General features: G+C 50.5%; 3 protein-coding genes across 13 annotated transcripts in view; 2 read left to right on the top strand and 1 right to left on the bottom strand.

Moving 5' to 3' along the window:
- The first annotated feature begins 5,447 nt into the window (after window positions 1-5,447).
- VWA5B2 (von Willebrand factor A domain containing 5B2) lies at window positions 5,448-18,788 on the top strand. Of its 9 annotated transcripts, none has more exons than XM_079100352.1 (20): window positions 5,448-5,593; window positions 6,098-7,263; window positions 7,347-7,517; window positions 9,791-10,010; window positions 10,190-10,347; window positions 10,905-11,036; window positions 11,268-11,392; window positions 11,757-11,912; window positions 12,432-12,542; window positions 12,620-12,828; window positions 12,908-13,019; window positions 13,540-13,725; window positions 14,840-15,011; window positions 15,097-15,410; window positions 15,803-15,992; window positions 16,098-16,451; window positions 17,212-17,349; window positions 17,446-17,526; window positions 17,615-17,826; window positions 17,914-18,788. In XM_079100352.1, exons 2-20 carry the CDS (start codon window positions 7,125-7,127, stop codon window positions 18,460-18,462), a joined length of 3,729 nt encoding a protein of 1,242 aa, XP_078956478.1. In that variant the 5' UTR covers window positions 5,448-5,593; window positions 6,098-7,124; the 3' UTR covers window positions 18,463-18,788. The 9 variants fall into 9 exon arrangements, with proteins under 9 accessions (XP_078956478.1, XP_078956477.1, XP_078956476.1 ...); XM_079100351.1 differs by having other exon boundaries at window positions 15,094-15,410; XM_079100350.1 differs by having other exon boundaries at window positions 9,791-10,022.
- Window positions 18,789-18,803: 15 nt separating this feature from the next.
- On the bottom strand, window positions 18,804-24,607 carry ALG3 (ALG3 alpha-1,3- mannosyltransferase). 3 transcript variants are annotated; one of them, XM_079100360.1, is made up of 9 exons: window positions 24,372-24,607; window positions 22,359-22,458; window positions 22,114-22,261; window positions 21,845-22,005; window positions 21,264-21,384; window positions 20,609-20,814; window positions 20,379-20,454; window positions 19,151-19,296; window positions 18,804-19,050 (listed from the first exon to the last, which is right to left on the bottom strand). In XM_079100360.1, exons 1-9 carry the CDS (start codon window positions 24,565-24,567, stop codon window positions 18,888-18,890), a joined length of 1,317 nt encoding a protein of 438 aa, XP_078956486.1. In that variant the 5' UTR covers window positions 24,568-24,607; the 3' UTR covers window positions 18,804-18,887. The 3 variants fall into 3 exon arrangements, with proteins under 3 accessions (XP_078956486.1, XP_078956487.1, XP_078956488.1); XM_079100361.1 differs by having other exon boundaries at window positions 19,151-19,297; window positions 20,378-20,454; window positions 24,409-24,606; XM_079100362.1 differs by lacking the exons at window positions 19,151-19,296; window positions 20,379-20,454.
- Window positions 24,608-25,234: 627 nt separating this feature from the next.
- Window positions 25,235-26,814, top strand: part of LOC306670899 (EEF1AKMT4-ECE2 readthrough transcript protein) — a 32,401-nt gene continuing 30,821 nt past the window's right edge. The window contains 1 exon segment of the mRNA XM_079155944.1: window positions 25,235-25,464. Within this exon segment, the coding sequence (XP_079012070.1) occupies window positions 25,269-25,464 (196 nt within the window). The 5' untranslated portion in view covers window positions 25,235-25,268.

Here is a 26,814-nt window from a genome sequence, read left to right as displayed (position 1 = left end):
CTATTAACTAAATGCAACATGTGATGCTGGATTGGATGGGGGCAGGGATAGCTATGAAAGACATTTTTTTCAACCATTTGTGAAACTGAAATATTGACTGTGGTTTAGGTAATAGTATTGTTTCAATATTAAGTTTCCTGAATTTGACAACTATTGTGTGGTTATGTAAGCATATGTCCCTGTTCTTAACTGAAGTGTTTAGAGGTAAAGAGACATGATGTTTTTCAAATGGTTCAGAAAATAAGTTCTATTCTTGCAACTTTTGTTTTGAGATTATTTCCAAATAATTTTTTTTAAATTTTGTTTTAGTTGTAGGTGGACACAATACCCTTCTTTGATTTTTATGTGGTGCTGAGGATGGAACCCAGGGCCTCATGCATGCTAGGCAAGTGCTCTAACACTGAGCCATAACCCCAGCCCACCAAAAAATTTTTAAAATTAATAAATTTTGAAATAATTTCCAAATAAGAAGTTTAAAAAGTTGTTGTATACCTGTTTGATGTCTTCCATGAAGGGAAAAGCCCACCTCTATTTTGTTTCCTGCTGTAGCTTGAATTTTAGCACAAAATATGCTCCAAGAAGCATTTATGGAGTGAATGAATGATGGGATGAAGCCAGCTTCCAATCTGGGTTTCAGACAGGGGCTGGGACTTTGGAAATCAAGCTTTAGATATTCAAGAGACAAACCCCATCTGTTTCTCTAGGCCTGACTTTTTCTGAGTTCAACCCAGAGTTTATCTGCTTCTGAAGTTCAGGGAAACAGGACTATGCCCTCAAAGGCAGGGAGGCAACCCATGAGCAGAAGATGAAGGGGCTATGCCATCTGAATGTCATTTTCTCTTCTGTTTTCTTTAGGAGTTACTGGGATTGAACTCACGGCCTCAGGCATGACAGACAAATGTTCTACCACTGAGCTAAATCCCTAGTCCCCATTGTCATTTTCTAAGGCTGTTATTTTCAGGTTTATTGCCCCACTCCCTGTAAAAGTTATTGTCCTGTTCTAGCCCCAACACCTGGCAGTCCTGAGGGGCAACCTGGAATCCTCCCTCTAACACCAGATCTGAGGGAAAGCAGCTGCCCACAGGCCAACGCGAGGGTGGCTAAGATAGGTAAGTGGATGCTCTGAACAGGGGACCTTAGAGAGCCTGCTGTCTGCTCCACAGGGAGATCAGAAAACTGGTACAATCTTGGGTTTCCTCACACCATCACTTAGCCAAAATGTACTGGGCACCTATTGTGTGCCAGGCACTATCCTATGCAAGGAAGCCACTCCTTGGGCTCCTACCCACTTAAGAGAACATGAACCTAGCTTCAACCACTGGCTGCTTGGACCTCCAGGGCCCTCTTCTGCGTGCCGGGTTGATGGTGAGGCCCTAGGTTCAATCCCTAGCAATGCAAAGAATAAGGGAGACAGAGAGAGAGAGAGAGAGAGAGAGAGAGAGAGCGAGAGAGAGAGAAAAGAAGAAGAAGAAGAAGAAGAAGAAGAAGAAGGAGGAGGAGGAGGAGGAGGAGGAGGAGGGGGGGGAGGAGAGAGAGGAGGGGAGGGGAGGGGAGGGGAGGGGGGGGGAGGGATGTAGCTCAGTGGTAAAACGTGTGCTTAATGTGCTCAAGGCCCTGAGTTCAATCTTCAGCACCAGTAAATAAATAAATGAGAAAGCCACACTGTCTGGTCATTCCATAATGTATACACATTTTTAAAAAATGCTATATACAAGAACTATGCAATATTTATTTGTTAATTTAGAAACAGTTTGGCCAGGTGTAGTGGTGCATGCCTGTAATCCCAGCTATTTTGGAGTCTGAGGTAGAACAACCCTGGGTTCAATTCCCAGTGCAGTGCTCTAGCAATTAGGGAAATGACATTAAAACTATACTGAGATTCCTTCTCACTTTAGTCAAAGTGGCAATTATCAAGAATACAAGGAACAATAAATGTTGAAATGTTGGTGAAGGTGTGGGGGAAAAAGTACACGCATACATTGCTGGTGGGACTGCAAATTGGTGCAACCACTATGGAAAGCGGTATGGAGATCTTCAGAAAACTTGGAATGGAAACACCATTTGAACCAGTTATCCTACTCCTTGGTATATATGCAAGGGTTTAAAATCATCATACTGTAGTGACACAGCCACATCAATGTTTATAGCAGCTCGATTCACAATAGCTAAGTTATGAAATCAACCTAGATGCCCTTCAATAGATGAGTGGATAAAGAAAATGCGGTATATATACACAATGGAATATTATTCAGGCATAAAAAAGAATACACAATGGAATATTACTCAGCCATAAACAATAATGACTTTATGACATGTGCCAGCTGGAATGGAACAGGAAAAGGAAAGACAGTGGAATGAATCTAACATAGTTTCCCATGTACATATATGCAAACAATACAGTGAATACCACCATAATGTACATCCATAAGAATAGGACTCTAACTAGAATAAGATATATTCATGCTTATATAATTATATAAAATGCATTCTACTGTCACATGTAATTAAAAAGAACCAATAACAAAATTCCCAGTGCAGTGGGTCAGGAGAGAATGAAAAAAGAAAGCAGGCATGGTGGTATGTGTCTCTAGTTCCAGCTACCGAAGCGGGGGAGTTGGGATATGGTGGGAGAATCACTTGAGCCCAGGAATTCACAGCCAGAGTGGGCAACATAGCATGACCTCATCTTAGATAAAAGAGTAAATAAATAAAAATTTAAAAAGAAAGCCATATTATCTATAGTGGTAATTCAAAACAAGGGTTCTAGTCGGGTGCAGTGGCACATGCCTATAATCCAGAGGCTAGGGAAGCTGAAGCAGGAGGATTGCTAATTTGAGGCCAGCCTCAGCAACTTAAGGACACCCTCAGCAATTCAGCAAAATCCTGTCTAAAAATTAAAAAAAAAAAAAAAATCTGGGAATGTAGCTCAGTGGTAAAGTATGGTTGGGTTCAATCTGTGGTATAAAATAATAATAAAAAAGTTTCTGGCCAGACCATCTGAGTTCAACATCTGGGCTTTAGCACTCTTGTCTGTTTGTCTGTGGCACTACGGATTGAACAGGCGGTGGGAGGGGGTTTCCACTGAGCTATGTCTCCAGCCTTCTTTTATACTTTTCATTTTTGAGACAGGGTCTCCCTAATTTGCCCAGGCTGGCCCCCAATGTATGATCCTCCTGCCTCAGTCTCCTAAGAAGTTTGGATTACAGAGTGCCACCTGGCTTAACTCTATCACTTGAATAGCTTATGAGCAAATTATTTAATTCTCTGGGCTTCTGTTCTCTCAGTTGTAAGAGAATAGTAGTATCTATCTTTTAGGGCTGCTTTGATGATGATGATGGTGATGGTGATGGTGATTTTGGTGCTGGGAGTGAACCGAGGGCCTTGCGTGTGCTAAATACTCTCACTACCTCTAAGCTACACAGCCAGCTCCTGTTCTAATTATTCGATGAGATCAGCCATGCCCAACACAGCCAGCCCAGTGCTAACGATTCCACAAATGTTGACTAAGAGAAGATCTACTCTCTTTTTTTTTTCCCCTCTGGATCTCTCAGTTTCACAGGTTAATTCCTCTGCAGGAAACACCTTCCCCTTCACCACTTAACTTCCATTTAGGACTCAACTTAAATGCCTCCCCCCAGCAGGTGTCCCTCCTATAGGGACGATATTAAAAACTTTTATAATACCCATTTCTCCTGGCTGTATGTGTATGTTTACCTGTCTGTGTATGTGTTCACTAGAGTGCAAGTCTTTTTTTTTTTTTTTTTGGTACTGGACATTGAACTAAGGGACACTTCACAACTGAGCCACACCCCTAGCCCTTTCCTTTTTTTATTTTGAGACAGGATCTTGCCAAGTTGCTTAGGGCTTAGGGCTTCACTAAATTGGCAAGACTGGCTGGCCTTCAACTTTTGATCCTCCTGCCTCAGACTCCCAAACTGCTGGCATTATGGACATGTACCATCTCTGGCCTAGCTCACCCAGCTGGGTGCAAATTTCTTTAAGGCAGAGGTTGAGTCTTTTCAGTTGTTTATCCCCAACCCCTCCCCTATGCCTAGCACTTAGCAGACCACACCAGCTCCAGGCATCCCTCAGAGCTACATCAGATCTCACCTACCTCCGGGAACTAGGCACCTGAACCCTCTGGGGCTGTGCTGTCCCCTCATACCTTCAGCTACCATTTTGGCACCCCACCACCAGTGTGCCTTCTAGCTGGACCTTAGAACCCCTTTTTGGATGTGGAGCCAGGAAGCCTGTGCTGGCCTGCCCCATCCTGCAGCATGCTCTCGGTGTCTTGTGGAGCTGCTGTCTGTCTCTGCCTTGATTTACCTTGCTAAGACAGCTTTCCCAACAGGATCTCAAGGCCAATTCAGTTTCTAGCACAGGATGGCTTCTGCCCATGCATGTGTCTGATCTCCCATAGGGACGCCATCTTCCTGGAAGATTATTTTATATCCAAGTTCTCCTCAGGACCAAAGACAAGGGCATCTTCTTCCCTTCTTTGTGTACACATCTCCCAGATGATAGCTTCCTGCATGTTTGGCCTGAGAGGCACACGTGACTCTGGTTCATTTGCAGAAGGGGCAGAACATAAGGCCCTTGGGGAAGGTGGGCATTGCCTGGGTCTCCATGGGGCTGTCAGGAGCAAGGGTAGTTCTGTCGGGAGCCTGTATCACCCTGAAGGGACCATCAGCTCATCCACTGATTCTCCCTAGTGTTAAGACCTGGATGGGTTCAGCAGAGAAAGAAGAGGGGCTAGTGGCTCAGGCAGTATGGAAGGAACAGAGCTGGTGGTCAGCTGGAGTGTCCAGTGGACTACACTGGTGTCACAGCGTCTGTACTCTCTATATTGTCCTGTGCATTTCCATCCTGAAGTTGCCTGGGGGGAAGGCCAAGCTATCTCTGTTATGCTAAGTGGTTTGAGTGAGGGAGAGCGCTGGGGTTAAGGGCTCAGGTGCTGGAGGAGGCAGTCTATCCCCAGGGGCCAGTGTGCTGATGGTGATTGGAGTTAGAAGGATGGAGTTAATGGGTGGGGTGAGAAGCCTGAGTCTGTCTGGAAAGGCTGCTGGCCCCTGGCTGCCCCACACTGCCAGCTCTCCTTAAGTTCTCTGCAGAATGAGGGCCATCTGTAAGAAAGCTTGCATGGGTGGCCCTGGAACACGCTCACTTCCCCCAAGGCTCTCAGCCTCTCCCACCAGAGCCTGGAAGAAGTTTTACAGACTTGCCTAATCTTTGGCAGGGGTACGGGGTCAAACACATGAACACCCTGTCAATAACTAGGGACCTGTTTTAGAAGCAGAGATGTTTTCTCCGGAGGCGCTGCATGGATGGGTGTGTGTGTGTGGGTTCACTGCTGTGACAGGGACAGTCCGCAGCCATAGGCTGGAAGACTTCACTCTTAAGGCTCCAGGCAACGTCAGAAACCAGGGGGTTATAGCCGGAGGGAGTCATCCTGCACATCCTCTCCAGCAAGAGTAGGAGGATGGCGCTGCAGTAGTGGCAACACTGGCTGCTTCCGGGTGCGGGGAAGTCGCTGCAGTGATGGGGGAGCCTCGCTTGGAGTGAGTGGTCACTGAAGTGACCACAACTGCTAAAGGTACCCTGCAGAAATGGGGGAGGTTTTCTGCAGTAATTAAGGAGCACTCTGTAGAGGACAGGGGCTGGCTTCTTGGAGGAAGAATCCTACTGTGGTGGGGAGCTGGGGTTCGCTGCAGTGAGAAGGGAGGGTCACTGCAGTGACGGGAAGCCTACCCAGGGCGGGGAGTAGGTGGGATGGCTGGGGTCGCTACATTGTTGGGGGTCGCAGACTGAGCGGCTCTGCGCGCTCAAAGGATGCCTCGCCTCGCCAAGGATTGAAGGGGTGGGTCCTCAGAGGCCTGGGTCCCGCACCGATGCGGGCTGAGCGGCGGCCCGAACGCGGTCCCCGCACTGCGGTGCACTGCCGGGCTCCAGCCGCCGGGGCTGGAGCCGAGGCGCTACCGCGCCCGCAGGAGGGGGAGCGCGGCCAGTCGCAGCGGCGGGCGGGGCGGAGGCGGGCGGCAGGGGTGGCCTCTGGGAGCGGGGGCGGGACCACCACCGGCACTGCCCGCGCCCCTTCCAGGATCACAGCGACCGCCGCTGGAGTCCCGAGCCGGGTCTCTGCAGGTGTCGGGACTCGGTGCGAACCTGAACTCAGGCTGCACAACACAGAAGCTGCACAACCCATCCTTGTCGGGTCGCGACGCCCAGAACTCCGCGGAGGAGCCAGGGTGAGATTGGGGCTGCCCGCAGGGAGGGGGGCCGATCTCAAGTCTCAGCCCGCGGCATCCTCTGTGGACACCGCGGCGACTGCAGCAGCTCTCCACTCCCAGATCACTCAGCCAGGGTGGGGAGGGGTGCACTGGATGGATCGCACAGACTCTCCGACACCTTTCTTGGTTTGGCCTCCCAAAGACCCCTTCTTTTCGCTTCCCTGTCTCGTTCTTTCTACTCCAAACCCTCCACTTAGGTCTGCAGCCCTTTGCTGCAGTTAAGGACCTGGAGAGATAAAGACTGCAGTCTATTCGACTCCCCATCCCACCCCCACCTCTCCTGTCCCTTGCTGGGCTGGGGGCACCTGGGAGGAAGCTGGCCCTTTAAACCTTTGATCCCCACCCAGAGCATCTTCTATCTCTCCACCCGCGCCACTTCCGACAGCTGGCAGCTACGGGGAGCCCCCGGGGGCCGACAGGTACGGGGGTGGCGGTGAGGCCCAGAGCGGGTGATGGAACAGCTGTGACAACCCCCTACCCCCACCCCCAGAGGAGCCCGCGGCGGGACTGTCGGGCGCCGGGAGCGCCGGTTAATCATTAACCCTCCGCTCCCCGGGACCCCGCACTGCCCTGAGCTGTGCTCAGCCCCGGCTTCCCAGGTAACGCGCGAAGATGCCCGTGTCGCCATCCCCGACCTCCCTTTCTTATCTTCCCCTGCCACCTGTCAGCCTGGGGAGAGTCCCGCGGCTCAGCTTTGCGCCCCTTGCAGGCATGCGTCCAGGGCCTGAGTTCAGCTCTTGAGACTGGCTTTCAGGAGCTCCGGGTGCGGCACCCGGGACTTGCGCTGCGCACCGGCTTCACGAAACCCTGCTCCCGCAGGGCCGACTTGTTGGCACCATGCCGGGCCTGTACTGCCCCTCCAGCTGGACGCCGCTACCCCTCACCGACTCCTGGGTCCGGGCCTGCGCCAACGGACCCTGCCTCAGCCTGCGGGCTCGGCTCACCTACCGCAACCCGCAGCCGCAGCCGGTGGATGGTGAGACCGGGTGCGGGCGCAGGAAGGTGGGAGCGGGTGCCGGGCGGGGTCCGACGCCGCCTTCTGCCCTCTCCTCCCGGCAGGCGTGTTCGTGTACCCGCTGGCAGAGGCCGAAGTGGTATCGGGCTTCGAGGCCGAGGCGGCGGGACGGCGCGTCTCCTTCCAGCTGCAGAGTCGGCGCCGCTCGCAGGCCGCTTGCTGCCGCGCGCTGGGCCCGGGGTTGGGGACCTCTACGCCCCGCCGCTGCGCGCAGGGTGAGTCCCGGTCGCCTGCAGCCCGAGCTCCTGAATGCCAGCCAAAGCTCAGGTTCCTGCTCTTGCTCAGTCTCCCACCCCTCCCCCACCTTGCTCCAGCCACTGGGGTTTTTTTTTTTTTGTTTGTTTGGTTGGTTGGTTTTTCATTCATTGATTCATCCCTTTATCCAACAGTCGTGGAGTGGGCACCTGATCTGCTCCAAGAACTCGGGGAATGTGGCCCAGACCTGGCCCGAGATTTTCTGCTATGGAGATAGATACAGCAAGCAGCACAAAGCTTGTTGGGGCATCACCAGCCCTTACTACCCAGGCGGTCATAGGATCTCGGGGTGTGGCAAAAGAAGCAACTGGCCCGCAGCTGACACCCCCCCCCCTCCCCGCAGCCTCTTCTTTTAGGTTACACACCTCCTCTGCCAGGGCGGTGTGAACCAGTCAGCTCCTGGATCAAGTGCAAATTATCTGCACAGTAGCCCAGGTCCTCATTCACCTCATTCTGTTCCTCTAGACCCCATCTTACCCTAGGTACCACAAGCACTGGCCTTACCAACAAGTCGTTTTACACCTCACTGTTCTATCTTCCCATCTTCTAATGAGCACATTTGCACTTGTCCTTAAAGATCCACTCAAATATCACTCCTTAGGAAACCTGCCCTTACTTCACAAATAATTAATTACACTCTTCCCTTGCTCCCTAGCCTTTGTACCACCTCATTATAGCACTTATTAGGGGGAGTAATTGTCACAGGTATGCGTGTCTTCTCTCCCCCTTTGAAGAATTATCTCCTGAGCTTAGGACTGTGTTTTGGCCATCTCCAAGTCCCAGTATGTCACATAGAACCTGGCCCAAAGGGCCCAGTCAGCACTGCCAGAGAAGATAGGAGTCCAGCAGTCCAGCTCTGGGCTAGGCTCTGTGGCTTGCACTTCATTCTTTCCTTTATTCATTCATATATTCATTCAACCCTGCTCATGGGATTTACCATCTGGATAAGTAGAGAGACAGAATCCAGTGGTATTGAGAGTTGGCATAAGCCCTGCAGATGGTTAAAGGCAAGAGTGAGCTCTGGGCCCAGGCCCCAGGAATGTTCCAGAAGGAGGTGGAGCCAGCATTTGACTGAAAGAAGGGTAGGACTTGGTGGAGTGGAGAGTAGGAACAATGGTATAAACAAGGTTTGTATCACTGGGTAATGGTGATACAATGACTCAGGTTTGTAGTGATTTACAGTTTACAAAGTCCAGACACTGATATCACCTTATTTGAATCTGAGAGAGGTATGTAATGTGCATTGTTCCCATCCCCCTTTTATGGTAGCAATGGCCACTTACTTGTATGTTGGGTGCTTTGCATACATTATCTCATATATTCCTCACCACAATCTTAGAGAGACAGTTTTATGGATGAAAACACCAAGGCTCCTAAGATGGTTGTCAGAGAATACAATTAGAAGTCACAGAGCTGAGACTCAAAGGCCAATGCTGCACTCTCTACTGTACTTCCTGAATGGAAGTCCTCTTCCTTCTTAACTTTCTTCTTTCCTTTTCTTCCATCTTTTTCTTCTCTTTATTCAGCAAGTATTTCTCAAAAAGATGAATATTTATTATTGTGGGGAAGTGAGGTAAAGTAGGGCTATAAAGGTGGACGGGGGAAGACTGTGTAGGTGGTATACACGTCCAGCAGCAGTGGTGACTACCCAACTCCACAGTCCTCAAATGAACCCGCGATCTAAATAAAACATGCAAATGCAGTTTATGTCCTATAGTCTGATTTCAAGCAGATTGCTGTCTTTAAGCTCCTCCCAGGTGGAAACAATCTGGAGCCATTCTAGTGGGCATTGAGGAGTCCCTGATGGTTCATGAGCAGGGGATTTGTGGGTCCTAGACCTAAGGGAAGTGCTGTCCACAAGGGAGAATCCTTTAGAAAGACAGTATCCAAAGGTTGAATGGGAAGGAACAGGCAGGACAAGAGAGGCAGATGGTATAGTTCCCCCAGAACCTTGAAAATGGATATGCCTCCTTCTCATCAGTCCTTTAGCAGTGAGGTCACTGCTCCCTTGCATGATGACAGCCAGATCCCTCCATTCCCAACCTGCCTTTGCTACCACTGTTCGTCTCATGTGTTCATCCTGCATCACTAGCGCATTAACACGGTGTCCTGTCAACCATACAAAGTCCCCTCTGCCCAGACTCCCTGACTCATTATTTCCCACTCCCTCCTCTATCTTCCCCCATTTCCTCCACTTCCCTCCCCCTCTGATTCCTTTTCTCACTCATCATAGGTCATCTTGTCTTGGATCTGGCTCAGGCCCGGTCCACGCTGGTGCTGCCCACGGGCCTTATCGCTGCGGCTGGCACCATGACAGTGACCCTGTGCAGCAGTCGGGAGCTACCCTCCAGGCCTGATGGGGTACTGCATGTGGCTCTGCCCACTGTGCTCACCCCACTGGCCCCACCAGGCCCACCAGGGCCCCCCAGGCCTCCGGGGCTCTGTGACGACAGGTTGGGCCTATGGTGATTCTCTTCGTCCCTCCCTCGGCTTCTCTGGGTCTAGTGCGGGTGAGGGGGCCTCAGCAGGATGCTCTGGGGGATGGACAGGGTGAAAAAGGGAGGGGGCAGTCAGCCGGAGGGGCTGGAGCCCTTCATGGTGGCCCAGTGACCCTCCTCATGCTCCCTTCCAGCCCCACCAGCTGCTTCGGGGCAGGCAGCCCTGAGGAGGAAGGGCTGGCCTGGGAGGAGCCACCTGCCCCTCCAGACGTGTTTTCAGGCCCTGCCCGCTGTCCTGCCCCATATACCTTCTCCTTCGAGATGCTTGTGTCTGGGCCATGCCTGCTGGCAGGTGGGTGCATCTGGTCTGACCTGACCCATCCCTCCCACTATAGCAGACTAGGAAATAATTCAAGCCTTAGGAATGGGAGGAACAGGACCAGGTGAGGGTAGTGAGCCAGAGGGGCTGGGGCCCTAAGGTTCAGGGACCTAAGCCTTTGGAACCTTCAGTCTGATGGTAGGAGCATCCCCTGGCTACTTATACCCAACCTAGTTTTATCAATGTAGTTTATTTATACCCTATGCCCAACAATGGCAAGAGAAATATGTACTATGGGACCAGTCCAAATGCTGAAGTGGATTTTCTTTGTGCAAGAGATGGAGAAGGATGCTAATTGGCTGGTGTACAATCCTTTCACCAGCCAGGAACAGACTAAGAACACATGTCCCAGCCCATGAAAATAGATTCTCCCCTGTCCATCAGACCCTACTGATCAGATTCTGAGAGTTGAGCTGGATCAGCCATAGTCCCAGCCTACAGCAACTATCATCAGAGAAGATGATATCATGCCCTTAATACTGGTTTGGGGTGAAGTGACCATCACTCCTCCCTGCCTTTCTGTCCCTCAGGCCTGGAGAGTCCCTCCCATGCCTTGCGAGCAGATGCCCCCCCTCATGCCAGCTCTGCAGCCACCATCTGTGTTACACTGGCAGAGGGTCACCCATGTGACCGGCCCTTGGAGATCCTGCTATACCCCAGTGGTGAGAGACTGGGACACAATGGGCTGGCCCTGACCTGCTTAGGAATAACCTAAGCAGTTTTCAAGTATAGATTTCTGGGCCCCAGGACAGATGGACTGAATCATCTCAGTGAGGGTGGACCCTGTGGTTCAGGGAGGCTGCACCTTCAGGGTACTCTTAAGACAAGAGGACTGGACAGTTGAGGTCCAGGGATAGAGACTTCCCTGACAGAATTGTATCCCCTCTTCTCAGAGCCCCATCAGCCACACTTAATGCTGGAGGCTGGCAGCCTGAGTGCATCAGAATATGAGGCCCGGATGAGGGCCCGTCGAGATTTCCAGAGGCTACAGCGAAGGAACAGTGATGGGGACCGGCAGGTATGGCCTCTGGCCTTCATGCAAACTGTAAGAAAGCATGAAGAGCAGGCAAACAGGTGCAACTTGGGATGGGTTTGGGGCTCTTCTCTCAGCAAAACCTCGTAGTGGCTCATCCCAACCCATTATGGGATATATGAGTATCATCACAGGAAGACTCACCCACATAAGTCTCTCTGGGATATGTCTCAGAGGATGGAGGCTAGGTCTGACATAGGCAGAGTACAGCACCTGCCTCTTCCCACTACAAAAAGGTGTCCTCTCTAGGTGAATCACAAAAAGTTCTCAGAGCCAGGTCCCACTGGCCTACCCTGGACAGAGCTGCACTAAAACCTGGCCCAGGTTGACTTGGGGCTCCTATGCTTAGGTGTGGTTCCTGCAGCGACGTTTCCACAAGGACATCTTGCTGAACCCAGTGCTGGTGCTGAGTTTCTGCCCGGATCTGAGCTCCAGGCCAGGACACCTGGGCACGGCTACCAGGGAGCTTCTCTTTCTGTTGGATGGCAGCTGCGCAACACACAAGGCCCGTGGGGATTGTGGGACAGCCCTAGGCTTGGGCGGGGCAATGGTCTGAGGTGGGCTGCGGGCAGCCTCTCAAGCCAGGAGTTGCCTTGTTGCGTAAAACACCAACTTCCAAAGAGGAACCAGACAGAAACTCCTCAGGAAGAGAGAGCCCTTGGAGAGTGAGCCCTTCTCAACTCCCCCCGTTCCCTCCCCCAATCTCTTTCTTTCTTATACACAAATATTTGTCTCTCTCATATTTTAAAAACTTCTCTCCTATATAGTCACACTCTGAAACCTAATCATAGAGACCAGAGTTTCACATATACCTCCGAATTCCCATACACGAATGTGTCTCACACACAAAGGCTGCTTCATACTCCTAGGGTCCCATGGTCTCACACACTCAGGCCTCTTCTAGGTGATTTTATCTAGACCTCATTTTAATCATGGCCTAGAGAAGACAAGTATTTTGGAGTCCCTTGTTTTCTGCCAATGCCTGCAGGACCTGCCTCATGCTGCCCTCTTTGGCCCTCTCCAGGATGCCATTGTTTTGGCTGTGAAGTCCCTCCCAACTCAGACACTTGTCAACCTGGCCATGTTTGGGACCTCGGTGCAGCCACTCTTCCCAGAGAGCCGGTCTTGCAGTGATGTGAGTCTTGCAGGGATTTGGGGGTCTCTTAGAGATGTTTCAGCCCAACCCAGCCCAGCCTCGCCTCCTCTCTCCAGGACACTGTGCAGCTGATCTGTGAGAGCATTGAGACCCTGCAGGCTGGGAGTGGTCCCTCAGATATACTGGCTGCACTGGACTGGGCCCTGGGGCAGCCCCAGCAGAAGGCCCACCCTCGACAGCTGTTCCTGCTCACTGCTGTCTCACCCATGGCTGTCACTACTCACCAAACCCTGGAGCTCATGAGGTGGCACAGAGGGGCAGCCAGGTATGGAGTGGGCAGAGCCTAAGATTGGTCCCTCCACCCAAAGCCTCCTGAAGGTCACAGCTGCTTCCCTTCCTGTCAGGTGCTTCTCCTTTGCGCTGGGGCCTGATTGCTGCCAGCTGCTCCAGGATCTGTCTGCCCTCAGCAGGGGCCAGGCTTACTTCCTGAGGCCTGGAGAGAGGCTGCAGCCCATGGTGAGTTTGAGCCTGGATCCTGTTCTATATTTTTACAAATCCTCCCAAGTTACACATCAAATCTGAAGTAACTCGGTCAGACCATGGGGTCTCTTGGTATCCTCACCAAGTCTTCTCCTTACTCTAATCTTTCCTCTCCTTGAGAAGATGCCAGCCAGGAGAAGAACTGTGGGTTGGTACTGCTGTGGGATGCTGTGGAAGACCAAAGATATAGGGCACAGCATCTGACTATCCCCCAAATCTTAACTCAGCTTTGTTCTGTATATGAGCCTATCCTCATGAAGTCTTGCTTCATCTATGTGGCAAAGATCAGGCCAAGAGACAGATCAAGCCCCGAGGACTGAGCACTGGTTCCCCTTGCTTGCTTCTACCCATATTCCTTCTCCTGACCTCAGACTCACCCTGTTCCCTATCAGCCCAGCATTAGACAGAGGGCAGCAGGGTTTGGGAAAGGCAGCCTTTCTGTCTGGCTATAACACTCTTTTCTCTCTGATGTCCTCTCTCTGGTCCCTCCCCACAGCTGGTGCAGGCTCTACGGAAGGCACTGGAGCCTGCTTTGAGTGACATTTCTGTGGACTGGTTTGTGCCCGATGCCGTGGAGGCTCTCCTGACTCCCCGGGAAATCCCAGCTCTCTACCCTGGGGACCAACTGCTGGGTTACTGCTCACTCTTCAGGGTGGATGGCTTCCGGCCCCACCCTCCAGTGGTAAGCCTGGGATTGGTGTGGTAGGTGGGCCTGGGTGGCCGAAGTCCCAGCATCTCTTCAAATCCCTTCTTTCCTGCACCTTTCTCTGTCAAACTCCCCTACTGTCCCCTAGGGCCTCAAACAGATCCCACTGGGCCTTCTTGTCCGCCTCATGAGGTCTTCCACTGAGCTATTCTGTAAATTGTTGTCCTTAGTTTTTATCAGAGGTCACTAAAACACACAGCCACCAAACAACTCCAGCATTTGCTGTGAGGTTTATGTCAAAACTTGCTCACTATCTGTGTCTGATAGAAAGCACTATTCAGGGGCTGGGATGTAGCTCAGTGGTAGAGTGCTTGCCTGAGGTCCTGGGTTTGAGTCCCAGCACCACAACAATAAATAAAATAAAAAATAAATAAAAATCCACCATCTAAATGCTCAGTGACAGATGAGCTCAGCAGAGATGCAGTCTCAAATCCCAACTCTGCCACTTGCTAGCCATTTGATTTAGGCAAGTCACTTAACCTCTTTGAGCCCATTCCTTCTTACGTAAATGTTTTCCATAGTACAATGCCCTTAGCAGGATACTTGACACATAGTAGGAATGTGAGGAAGAGTAGGGTTTGTTTTTTTTTTAAAACACAAAACTATCTCTTGCTCCAGAGCTAAACATGCTTCCTCTATTTTTGATTATAAGAGTTGTGTAAAACAGTTTTTATTGTTGTTGTTCCAGGGATTGAACCCCCAGGGGCACTTAACCACTGAGCCACATCCCCAGCCCTTTCTTATTTTTATTTTTTGACAGGGTTTCCACTAAGTTGCTTAGGGCCTCACTAAGTTGCTGAGGCTGGCTCTGTACTTGAGATCTTCCTGCCTCGGCCTCCCAAGTCGCTGGGATTATAGGCATGTACCACCATACCAGCTACAGTTAGCTTTTTTGCCTGGCTGCTAGGAAGCTCAGGTCTAACCTAAAGTTCAACTCCACAGCACTTCTATTAACCCTTATGGTTAATGTGCTTCCTCCTTCCTTAGTACTGGGCTTTCAAATTTTGCTGTGAACCATCTTAACTTCTCCTTGGAAAGAGGTAGTATATAGCTACAATCAATTTTTTTCCCTCAATGCTATTCTCCCTAGGGCCAAGAGCCTGGCTGGCACAGCTTGGGTGGTTCTGTGTTCCCATCCCCAGAGGAGGCACCATCTGTTGCCAGCCCTGGCACTGAGCCCACTGGCACCTCAGAGCCACTGGAAACAGGCACTGTGTCAGCAGAGCTGTCCAGCCCATGGACTGCTGGGGACTCAGAGCAGAGTGAGTATCCTAGTGTATGTATGGCTGTGTTGGAGAGGGCAATGGGAGAGGTCAGGGCTGGAGCCCATTCTCTTGCCTCCAGCAGGTACTGATGCTCTGACAGACCCAGTCACAGACCCTGGACCCAATCCATCCAATGACACAGCCATATGGCGCCGCATCTTCCAGTCCTCATACATCCGGGAACAGTATGTGCTCACCCACTGCTCTGCCAGTCCCGAACCAGGCCCCGGCTCCACAGGCAGCAGCGAGTCCCCAGGCTCCCAAGGCCCTGGGTCCCCTGAGGGCTGTTTTCCCCTGGATCCTCCTTCTCAGCAGGGCTGCCGCAGCCTGGCCTGGGGAGAACCTATAGGCTCCCGTTCCTGCCCGCTGCCTGCACCCCCACAGTCTCCATTCAAGGTGAGATCCAGCCCACATTCAACCACCATGTATCCAGCAAACATTTACCACCTGCTGTGCATCAGACATTGTGCAATGTTTATTAAGTCTAGACAGATAGATGATTAAATTTATAATGATGACACCGCGCAACAACCTGTGATGGCTATAAGGGCTCCAGGTCAGGATGGCTAATTCTGTCAGAGGAGTCAGGAAAGTAAAAGCCATGTCTGGAAGAATAAGTAGTAGAAGAAATTAACTAGGCAAAGAAGGGACATAAACAAAAACAGATACGCAACAGCTTTAAGTGGGGAATAGGGAGTAGAGAGATGACAAGGAGCATGTAGCCTATGTATATATGATGGCCAGGGACTCTGCAGCCCTTGACCAGTGGCCCCACATCTCACATGCAGGCAGGAGCCTTGAGCGCTGAGGTGCTGGGCCGTAGGCACAGAGCGGCTCTAGCTGGCCGAAGTCTCTCATCTCCACCAGGCCGGGCAAACCCAGTCCCTGGCCGACCCCGACAACCCTCTCTGGGTGCAGTACCAGATGGGCAAGGCTTTGAGTCAGGCCGACAGCTGGGGCAGGGCCTGGATGACTCAGGTAAGGGCTGGAAGTGGGGCTGGATTCTCTAATATCAAGGAGGCCTTGGGGAGATGGAGCCTGGGACACCACATAACCATTGTCCCTGCTGTCTTTTCTCCCCAGGAAACCTGCTCTCCCCAGCTCCAATGGACTGGGATATGTTGATGGAACCACCCTTCTTGTTCACAGCTGTGCCCCCCAATAGGCAACCAACCCCTCCAGCAGTGCCACTGCCTCCCCAGGCTCCACGTTGCCATGTGGTGATCCGGGCCCTGTGTGGGGAGCAACCTATGTGCTGGGAGGTGGGTATTGGGCTGGAGACACTGTGGGGCCCTGGGGATGCCTCACAGCCTCCATCAGTCGCTGTAAGAGAAGCTGCTTGGGACCAAGCACTCCACCGACTGACAGCAGCCTCAGTGGTCCGAGATAATGAACAGCTGGCTCTCCGAGGAGGGGCTGAGACCACAGCTGACAGGGGTGAGTTGCTAGTGGCCCAGCTGGGGCCCAAGGGCATAGGACAGAAAGCAGCAGAGGTATAGGCATCTGTTAGATCACTCTCTTTTCCTCAGTTTGCTCATAAAGGATTCAAGGTAGCTCAAGGTCAGAAATTAAGCAAGACAATGAGAGAAATGAAAATAAAGGGAGCCAATAATTAGATTATATTAAAGATGTACACCATAAAATTATATACTCCTAAAAACATGGGACCCAAACTTGGTAAGCTTCCTAGCTGCCAATACAGGGGGAAATATGATTTGCAATTATCAGTGCTGCAACTCAGAAACAAATCTGTTATTCTGGAAATGACTATTAAAATTAAACAGTTTAAATTCTAGTTCCTTGGTCGCACTAGCCACACTTGAAATGCTTGGTACTAGCACTAGTGTGACTAGTGACTACCATATTGGATCATGCAGACAGAAAATTTTTATTCCCTCAGAAAAATTCTTTTGGACACTGTGAAATGAGTAGAGGAAAGGGCACAAGGCGATGTTCCTTTGGTAGTGTCTATTGAGTTTCTGGGTAGTCAGAGGTTCCAAGCTCCACCTATGGGTTGAGGGTTCAGCTTGACCACTTCTTGTCAAAGGTGGGAGTGATAGCTAGTTCTGGTCCCGAAAGGGGTACTCTACTACTCTGTTTAAAAGTAGACAGAGGGAGAAGATGTGGGGTACATTGTTTTTCTATGCAGCCCTCTGTAGAGGGTGGGAATTCAGCATGCTGCTCCTTGGATTCACAGGCCATGCCCGGAGGTCCTGGCTTCGAGCCCTTCAGACAAGCAAGGTCAGCTCTGCTCCCTCCTGTTTCACCTGCCCAGTAGCTGTGGATGCCACTACCAGGGAGGTCCTGCCCGGGGTCCTGCAAGTGCGGAGCTCAGGTAGGAGTCCTCCCCTGGTGACCTCTCAGGTCCAGCTCTCACCTCACTAGCTACCCATCCAGACAAACCTTACTCCTGTCTCCTGTGCCCTTCCAGAGTCAGCTGAGCCCCCAGGCACTTATGCCTCTCAGGGCCATCTGGATGTAACTTCTCTGCCTACTGCAGCCCACCCTAAAGGTATAGCCCAAATGTGGGGAAAGGGTAGGAGATATCAGGGCTTAGAGACCACCAGCTGGGATTGGCTGGACCCACCACAGGAATTCAGTCTCTCTGTTAGGCACCTGGGACCTGGACCAAAATGACAACTCCAAATCAGCTTTGGGGGAGCCCACAACTCCCACGGGAGGTCCTCGCCGCCTGCCCCACCAGCCTTCCTCTAGGCTCAGTCTGGGCCGCCGACGGAGACTCTGTAGTTCCAAGGCTGGTCAGGCCAATGAAGGCAACAGTGAAGGCAGCGATCATGATTACCTGCCCTTGGTGAGGACTCGGGAGGTGGAGGGTAGTGTCACCCAGGGCCAGGGTGCTACCTCTGCTCACTTCTCCCCCCACCTCCTCTCTCCTCAGGTGCGGCTACAAGAAGCACCAGGCTCCTTCCGTCTGGACGCACCGTTCTGTGCTGCTGTGCATATTCCTCAGGAGCGCCTGTGTCGTGCTTCGCCATTTGCTGTGCACCGTGCCAGCCTCAGCCCCACCTCTGCCTCATCTCCCTGGGCACTTCTGGGCCCTGGTGTTGGCCAGGGTGACAGTGCCACAGCCTCTTGTAGCCCATCCCCCAGCTCAGGCTCAGAGGGTCCAGGCCAGGTGGACAGTGGGCGGGGTTCAGATACTGAGGCTTCAGAAGGGGCGGAAGGGTTAGGTGGCTCAGATCTTAGGGGTCGTACCTGGGCTACAGCTGTGGCACTTGCGTGGCTGGAGCACCGCTGTGCTGCTGCCTTCAGTGAGTGGGAACTGACAGCAGCCAAGGCAGATTGCTGGCTACGGGCCCAACACCTGCCTGATGGTCTTGACCTGGCTGCCCTCAAGGCTGCAGCCAGGGGACTCTTCCTGCTACTACGCCACTGGGACCAGAACCTGCAGCTGCACCTGCTGTGCTACAGTCCAGCAAATGTGTGACGCACACCCTCCACTGGAACCGATGTCCCCAACATACTCAAGTCACTGCCACCCAGGGCCCGCTGCTCGGTGCTGGGAAGGGGTAGGCTGGTGTCAGCCTATCCTCCACTGCTTCTCATTCCCTCCCTAGAATCCTCTTACCCTCACAAAAAGTGCCTGCCACCCTGTGCCCCTTCCTCTGTGTAATACAGGGGAAGGGGAGAGAACCACAGTCCCCAAATCCTATGCAATAAAGTGCCTCTTAAGACTGCCTGAGTGAGCTCTTTATCTGCTCTGTACATGCCTCTTACAGCTGGGTCCAGGGACCAGATGCTCCTATCTCCAAATAGGGTGCACAGAGATGGACTTGGAAAGGTTTATTTTAAAGAGCACAGTGTCTATCCCACCCAGGGTGCTGAGAGTGAACTGGAGGGAAAGGGTAGATTTTAGTGGGCTTTCTTGCTGTGCTGGATGTTCTTGGAGAAAGGCTGTGGACCCAGCCAGAGCTGCAGCAGGATGACAGCATGGCATACGTGCAGGGCAGCTGAGCTGCAGGATGTAGATGGGTATGTATTCCAGGAGAGCTCAATGAACCCCAGCACCAGCAACCTAAAGATCAGAAACAGGCCCCAGGTTTTGTCCAGTTTCAACATGCCCTAGACACATCCCCTTAGCCCTTCCCACTCCCCCAGGGTGTCCCAGCTGGTACCTGAGCAGATGTGTGAGCCAGTGTGCAGGCATGGCCCACAGGAGGTAGGGCAGTGTGTGGAAATACCAGACATAGAACTGGTAGTGGAGGGAGCGGCTGAAGCAGATACCAATGAAGTTGGAGGTGAAGAGGGTAGAAACAATCTGTATGTGATAGTCAAGGACAGGAAGAGAAGGTGCAGAGTTGGGGGTGGGTGGGTCCCAAACAGGGCAAAAGTTTTGGACTCAGAAAGCTCTCTGGCTCTGCCATTCCTACATGCATACCTTGGGCATATTTCTTAACTTCTCTGGACCTGTTCCTTAATCTAACAGGGAGACAGTCATACTTCAGATCATAAAGCCTAGTGAGTTTGAATCCCTCACTAGATATGTGATGTCAGCAAGTTACTTAACCTCCTAAAGCCTTTATTTTGCTTTCTGGAAAATGAAGATAATGAGTATATCCTTATCTCTTGTGAGCTTTAAATGTTAGAATATATACATATCTTAGAGTATCAGGCAAGGAGTGTGTACACTATCATGGAAGATCAATATTTAGAATTAAGAATAAATTGCTGGGGCTGGGGAGATAGCTCAGTTGGTGGAGTGCTTGCCTTGCAAGCACAAGGCCCTGGGTTCAATCCCCAGCACCAAAAACAAAAACAAAAACAAAAACAAAAACAAAAAACAAAAACAAAGAATAAATTGCTGGGGGGCTGGGGTTGTGGCTCAACGGTAGAGCACTTGCCTAGCATGTATGAGGCACTGGGTTTGATCCTCAGCATTATGTTAAAAAAATAAGGTAAAGGCATTGTGTCCATCTACTATATTAAAAAAATTAAAAATAAAAAAAATAAGAACAAACTGCTGAGTGTGGTGGCACACACCTGTAATCCCAGCAGCTCGGGAGGCTGAAACAGGAGGATTGTGAGTTCAAAGCCAACCTCAGCAACTTAGCTGAGGTCCTCAGCAATCCAGTGAGACCCTGTCTCAATGAAATACAAAAAAAGGACTGGGGATATGGCTCAGTGGTAAAGTGCCCCTGGGTTCAATTCCTGGTAAACACCAAAACAAAAGAATAAAAAACTATTGATATGTAAAGTGCTTGGCAGTGTTTGGTACAGAAGAGCTCTATGAATGGGCTCCCCTTCACTTCCCCAGGTCACCAATCATCTGAGGTCAACAGACCTGAGACCCCACCTTGCACCTGAAGTGGACAAGACTTACCTATCCATTATTTAAAGGATATGATTGGGTGTGAGGGGTTGGGGTGGAACTTTCCTTTTGGAGGGATCCTTCAGCAGCGACAGGATACTTTCCCCAGTCCTGGGGAGAAGTTATTCAGAAATTTATCAAGCTTCCATTGTGGGCCAAACTCTAGACTCATCCCCATGAATTTAACATCTCCCCAAATAGCTCCTAAAACTCAGGCCTTTCACTCCTTCCCCCAACCCTGCCGATGGCACTGCCCGTTTCTCACCTGTGCCATCTGCAGAGGGCAAATAGCAAGAGCAGGGTGAGGTGGGCAGCCAACAGGGCCAGGTGGAAAGCTCGATGCAGGAACAGGGCCTCAGGGAGGAAGCGCCAGTTTACTGTCCAGCGGAAGAGAAACTGGCGGCCGAGGTCGAAGGAGCGGGACAGATAGCCAATGGGGTTCTCCAGCAGGAAGGGGAGCCCCAACACCACCTGAGAATGAGTGTGATGTCAGAAGAGCTGCCAAGGCTTACCCCCAGCCTCCATGCTAATCACTGAGGGGAGTGAGAGTGGACAGAGGCCTCAGAGGTTCCCTAACGTCTACGAGGAATACCAGAAAAGTCATCCCCCACAGCCACCTCAGTTCAGAACCTGGCATTAAAGAGGCTCTGATTTGAGCTCCTTTATAGGTAATAACAGGAAATAATCCTAATCTAATGCTTTAAGGTTAGGATTCACCAACTCATAAATAGAGCTGGAAAGCCTCTCATAGGCCAGCTTCTTCAACAGTCTAATTTTTAGAGTTATGGAAACTAAAGGTGCCCATCTCAGAATCAACTCCCAAACCCTATCTCTCAATTTGAGAAAGTCTCAAGTAATAGAAGAAGGTCAGAGTAGTGGCCTTCTCCTCATCAACAAGGGGAAAACTAAGGAAGAGATACCTGAAGGACAGCACAGATGCCCAGCTTGGGGAGGGCACCACGGAAACCAAACTGCATGAGGAGAAGGAACAGTAAACCAGGGGCGAAGAGTAGCACATTCATCTTCACAGAGACCGCCAGGCTGGAGTGGGCAGGGGACAGGAAGGGTAAAGATCAGCTCCAAAGCTGTGTACCTTGCTTGAAGATGTACCCACCATCATCACAGCAACTCCTGGCCTCATACCAGCAAGCTCCAGGATGAGACCCACACTCAGAACTGCTGAGGAAGGGTTAGGTAGCTTGAGAGGAGGCTGGAGAAAGGGAATGGGTATGCAGTCCCTCTGTCCAAACTGAATGAGCATATACTGATGTATTTAGAATGTACACCGAGCAACGCCAACACTGGATGAAGAGAAAGAGGGGAAGAGGGCATGTGTGTGGGAAGGAACATGGGAGATAGAGGCTTTCTGGACTTGCTTGCGGGACCCTGAGTGACCTACATTATCTGTTCATTCCCTTATTCCCTCTTCTGCAGAAAACTGGAGAGAAAGAGAGGGAAATGCAGAAAGTGAGAGAGGGGGCCAGAACAGAAGGGTGTCAACCTGAAACAGCAGCAGCCCCAGCCCCACCGCTGGGCCAGGAAGAGGTTGATACTGAGGAAGAGCAATGCCATGGCCACTGGGTCATTGAAGAGCCGCAGCACAAAGATGGAGTGGACACGGTAAGAAGCGCAGCACATGAAGAAAAAGACGAAGGGAGGTACCTGAGGGATGGGCACAGTGGGGAACAAGGTCAGTTCTCCCAACCGTGGCCATCCCCGTAACCCACCATCCCAGGTTGGGACCCTCTGATCCTGGTAGCATGGACTCACCTTGCAGGTCTGGTGGTAGATTAAGAAAACAAGTAGCAAAGTGGCCAGGTAGAGCACAGCAAAGATGTTCTGTGCCATGCGGATATCAGTGCCCCGGCCAGTGGCATAGTAAAGTCCCATAAAGATGTACACAAAGCCAGCCGGGTAGCTGGAAGATGAGGGGGAATGTGAGACTAGGTCAGGTTAACCAGCCTGATACCCAGCCAGCTCTTCACATTCTCCCTCAACCTCCTATAATAACTCACACAAGAGGTCCAGTGTCACCCTGCAGTTGTGTATAGTCATATGTGCCATTGATGACGCCCTCCACCTGGGCCATGTAGGCCTTCCAGTCAATCTCTGTGTCTGGAAGAGGATGAGATGGTCTGGTTACTTTTGAATCCAGAATTTGCCTGCCCCATACTACCATGTCTGCAGAATATCAAAGCAGAGTTCCAGCTCATTCCCAGGACTTCCATCTCCACTCTTATCTAATGGCCTATTCTCTGGGTGAACTCAAGCATCTCAAACTCAATCAATGTGTCTATAAATGAACTCATGATTTTTCCTTCTTCTCCAAATCTCTCTTTCCTGGATTCCATTAATAGCATCACCAACCTCCTACCTGCTCAGGTCATGAAGCAGGATTACATCTTTGATACACCTTCTCTCTCATTTCTAACCCTGAGTCAACAAGTTCTATTTTCATCTTAAATATCTCTAGTAATTCATCTTTCTCTGTTACTACATACTCAATTTTGGGGTCTAAACCTAATCTGTAGCTTCCACTACACAACAATATCCTAATTAGTCTCCTGGCTTCTACTTTCACTCCACTAAATGTATATTCCACCCTGGCACAAAACAGTTTTCTCAAAATACAATCATCATGAGGTCTCTCTGCTTAAAACCCTTCAATCATTTCCCAAGGCCTTGAAGATCAAGATCAATCTCGATTATTCCCATTTTTTTTTTTTTTTTTTTTTTTTAGGAAAGGAACCTAAAAGTTAATTAGGTTAAATGACTAGCTAAAGATGGTGAACTAGAACGGGTAGAATTGGGGGTACCAAGTTTTTAACAACCATGCTGTCTCCTTACAATGCTGTTAAATTTCTTTATGATTTGATCTCAATTGTACAACTGCTCTCTCATTACTATTCTGACCAGTTTCAACACTGTGGCTCTAAAAATTTAAGTTCTTCAAAGGATCGGGCTCTCTATTTTGCCTGGAGGTTTTTGGTACAGGATACCCACTTCCATCCCCTTCCCTTTTTCTTCTTTCCTTATCTGGCTAGTTCCTACATACCTTTCAAGAGGGAGCACTATGAAACTTTCCCTGACTCCTGGGGTCTGGCCCTCCTAAGTTCTTTTTTCTTTTTTGGTACCAGGGATTGAACTCAGAGGTCTTAACCACTGAGCCACATTCTCAGGCCTTTTTAATTTTTTTTTTTTTTTTTTATACAGGGTCTCGCTAAATTGCTGAGGCTGGCTTTGAACTTGCAATCCTCCTGCCTCTGTTGCCAAGCCACTGGGATTATAGTTGAGTGTCAACATGCCTGGACCCTCCTAAATTCTTATAGCACTCTGTCTTACTACTATCACGATTAATGGGATATACTGTAATTGCCTACTAACTTATCTTAGTTCAGACCCATATGCCCAAGTATTTATACACGTCTCTCTTATTCACCATTGAATCTCTGGCACATAACGTAATGTTAGGTAATTAAAAAACAAGGTGAAAACATTTTAGGCATATAACAAGTACTCAATAAATATGTTTTGAATGAATAGTCTTTAACAAGAAACCTAGGTGGCTTAAGCCCAGCGTCTAGACTCAGCCTGGAAAGAACCACCAATAATGCCAAACGGATTCAAGTGGTCACAAAATGCCATCGTTGAGAAGGGACTTCGAAGACCTCAAAATTTAAATGGATGAGAACGTTGAGATTCGGGAAGGGAAGTGAGGTGTCCAAAGACACAGACAAGCAGCAGTAGCCGCACATTAATTCTGGCCCAGAAACGACGGCCAGGTTGGTTTGTTTTCTTAGCCTGGCAGGCTGTATGTTCAGGACAGAAGGCCAACCTTTAGGGTTGTCCCCTTCGTCACAGAAGCGGGATTTTCTGTCGAGCAGGTTTGGGGCTCTGATAAGGGATATGACTCTGCAAATGATAAATGAGTAGCTCTAGAGCCTAGTTTTGAGTTCCGGGTCTTGGACTCGCTTTGGGCTAGGGGTTCGGGTCTCCCTCCCTTCCCCCCTCCACTTCGGCGCACTCACATGCCACCCTGTGAATGACCCAGAAGGTGATGCCCACCTCTGCCAGGCAGAGGCAGGAGGCCACCAGCAGCGTGTAGCGCGGCTCCCGCAGTAATAAGCGCCGCTCTTGCCAGGCGCGTTGTAGCCATTGTCCGCAGACTCCCGCCGGCTGGGCCGCGGAACCCGACCGGCCGCGTTTCCGCAGCCCAGCCGCCATGTTGACGGTGCGCCGCTCTAGTTGGTCCACCACCCCAGAAACCCAACCCTTCGACACTTAGTTCCGTTCCTCGCGCCAGGCGTACCACTAAACTAAGGGCTGATCCGAAGAGCCAGAGTCCTTTACTAGACTAAAATTTATTTCTTCCGTATCTGTCTCCTCTGGGGGAACTATACACTCCAAAACAGCAGGAACAAAGTCTTACTCCCCAGTATATACCCAGTCCTGGGCAAACGGTTCTGTTCCTCTCTCGCCAAGCATTCCACCTTCCCTATGCTGGGAATACTTATGTTCATGCTGGAGGGCAAAGTTGGTCTGCACCCCTCCCGCTTCCCTTCCTAGCCTTCTGGGTGCTCAAGAACGGCTTGGGAAGAAGTGAATTTTCCATTTGTTTTTAATTATTAATGGAAGGAGCCGTTCAAACTGAAACATAAGAGGGCAGTGGTGAGCTCAAGTAAGTCTAGCACTTAAGTGTGGCCGGCGAAAGCAACGAGGCAGAGCAGCCAGAGGACGGAGCATCCAGGCGATGATCCGGTTTTCCCAGCCGGAGGATTCTTCAAAGAGCGCTTAGCAGAAGGCGGAAGTTCCACGTGTTTGTGTTGAGCAACTGCAGATGGTGGGCGGAGACACAAGCGCCCCGCCTCCCACATCCCACCCTCCCGATTGGCTACGGAGGTCGGACACTGGAGGTTGCTGAGAGCATGGCTTCTCCTGGGGCCCCCGCGCCGGGGCCCGAGTTACCCGAGCGGAACTTCGAGTATTGCGAGGTCCAGTACTGGGACCAGCGCTATCGAGGCGCGGCGGACTCTGCGCCCTACGAGTGGTTCGGGGACTTCTCCTCCTTCCGTTCCCTCCTAGAGCCTGAGCTGCGGCCGGAGGATCGTATCCTGGTGCTAGGTGGGTAGCCCCGGTGCTGTCCCGGCCAGGAGGTCAGGCTGTATCAGGCTTGGCCTGACTTCATCCACTTTCTTCTTGTCTGTTTGTCCCTCTCAGTGGACACCCCAGTGGGAAGCCAAGATCCAGTATCTCCGAATCCAGCTCTTGTAGTTAGCTAGGACAAACAGGCGTGATCCGGACCCTGTTCCGGACTCTCGGGAGGTAGCCTCAGGCACAGGGGGAAGACGGAGGACCTAGTTCAAGTCTCAATACAAATTGGCAGTATAACCTAGGACAAGTAATGCCTCCGTTGTGAGCGTCAGTTTCATTTTTAGAAATGGGACTACGATTTCATACGGGATAAGGCATGTGCAGACATCTCGAGCACATGCTTAGCGCTCTTCTTTTTGCGCCAGTTTGGCACCGGGAGCCATTGTTACCTAGAGGAAGTTAGCACTCTCCGAATCCTGGCTGAAACTTAGCGCTATGCCCAGTGTGAAATGAAGGTAAAAACAGCGCCCTCGGAGATGGGAGTGGAGATTTTGGCGAGATTGGTGTGATTTCCTGAAGAAAAGAGGTGCTGAGATGCTAGGTAGGCTTTGAGAGGTCCAGCCTCCCCACTAGGGATTCTCTCCCACTGTCAGCCTTGGAGGCTTATAGTGAAACTTGAATGAGCAAAGGGTTTTCTACCAGTTATAGTTTTTATTTTTCTGCCTCAAAGTCTTTATGTATTTAACTGGAATATTTGGTACCTGTAAAAGGATCATCTCAAAATACATACCGTATATAGGATATGAATGATGTATCTGATGTGTGCTCTATTCAGTGTGTGAAGTAGAACATTAGGACTAGAAAGGAAGTGTAACCTAGTGGTGAAGAATTTGGACTGTGGTCAGGCACAGTGGCCCTCGCTTGTAATCCCAGTGAATCCTGAGGCAAAGGCAGAAAGATTGCAAGTTTGGGGTCAGCCTCTGCAATTTAGTGAGCTCCTGCCTCAAAGTAAAAATTAAAAAAATATGGGAATGTACCCAGTAGTAAAGTGCCCCTGAGTTCCATCCCAGTACAAAAAAAGAACTTGGACTCTGGATGCTGCTAATCATGTTGGAATTTTGGCTCATCTAATTCTGGCTGTGTCATCTTGCACATAATACTTAAATTTCTATACCTCCATTTTCTCAACCTCTAAAAAATGGGTAGTTAAATATTGGTTTTCTAAGATGATTGAATAGGAAAGATATCTAGAGCAAGACCTGACACAGTAAGCCTCATGTATATTCCAGGTTTTCCATGTAATTCCTCCCAAAAACCCTTCCCCCAGAAGTTAACATTTCATTAACATTGTGATTGTAAACTGTCCCATTTATGTATAGT

Source organism: Sciurus vulgaris (genome assembly GCF_902686455.1).
Source record: "Sciurus vulgaris genome assembly, chromosome: 10".
Classification (NCBI taxonomy): domain Eukaryota; kingdom Metazoa; phylum Chordata; class Mammalia; order Rodentia; family Sciuridae; genus Sciurus; species Sciurus vulgaris.
The sequence above is the reverse complement of the archived record's forward strand: the minus strand, read 5'-3'. Positions and strand labels throughout refer to the sequence as shown.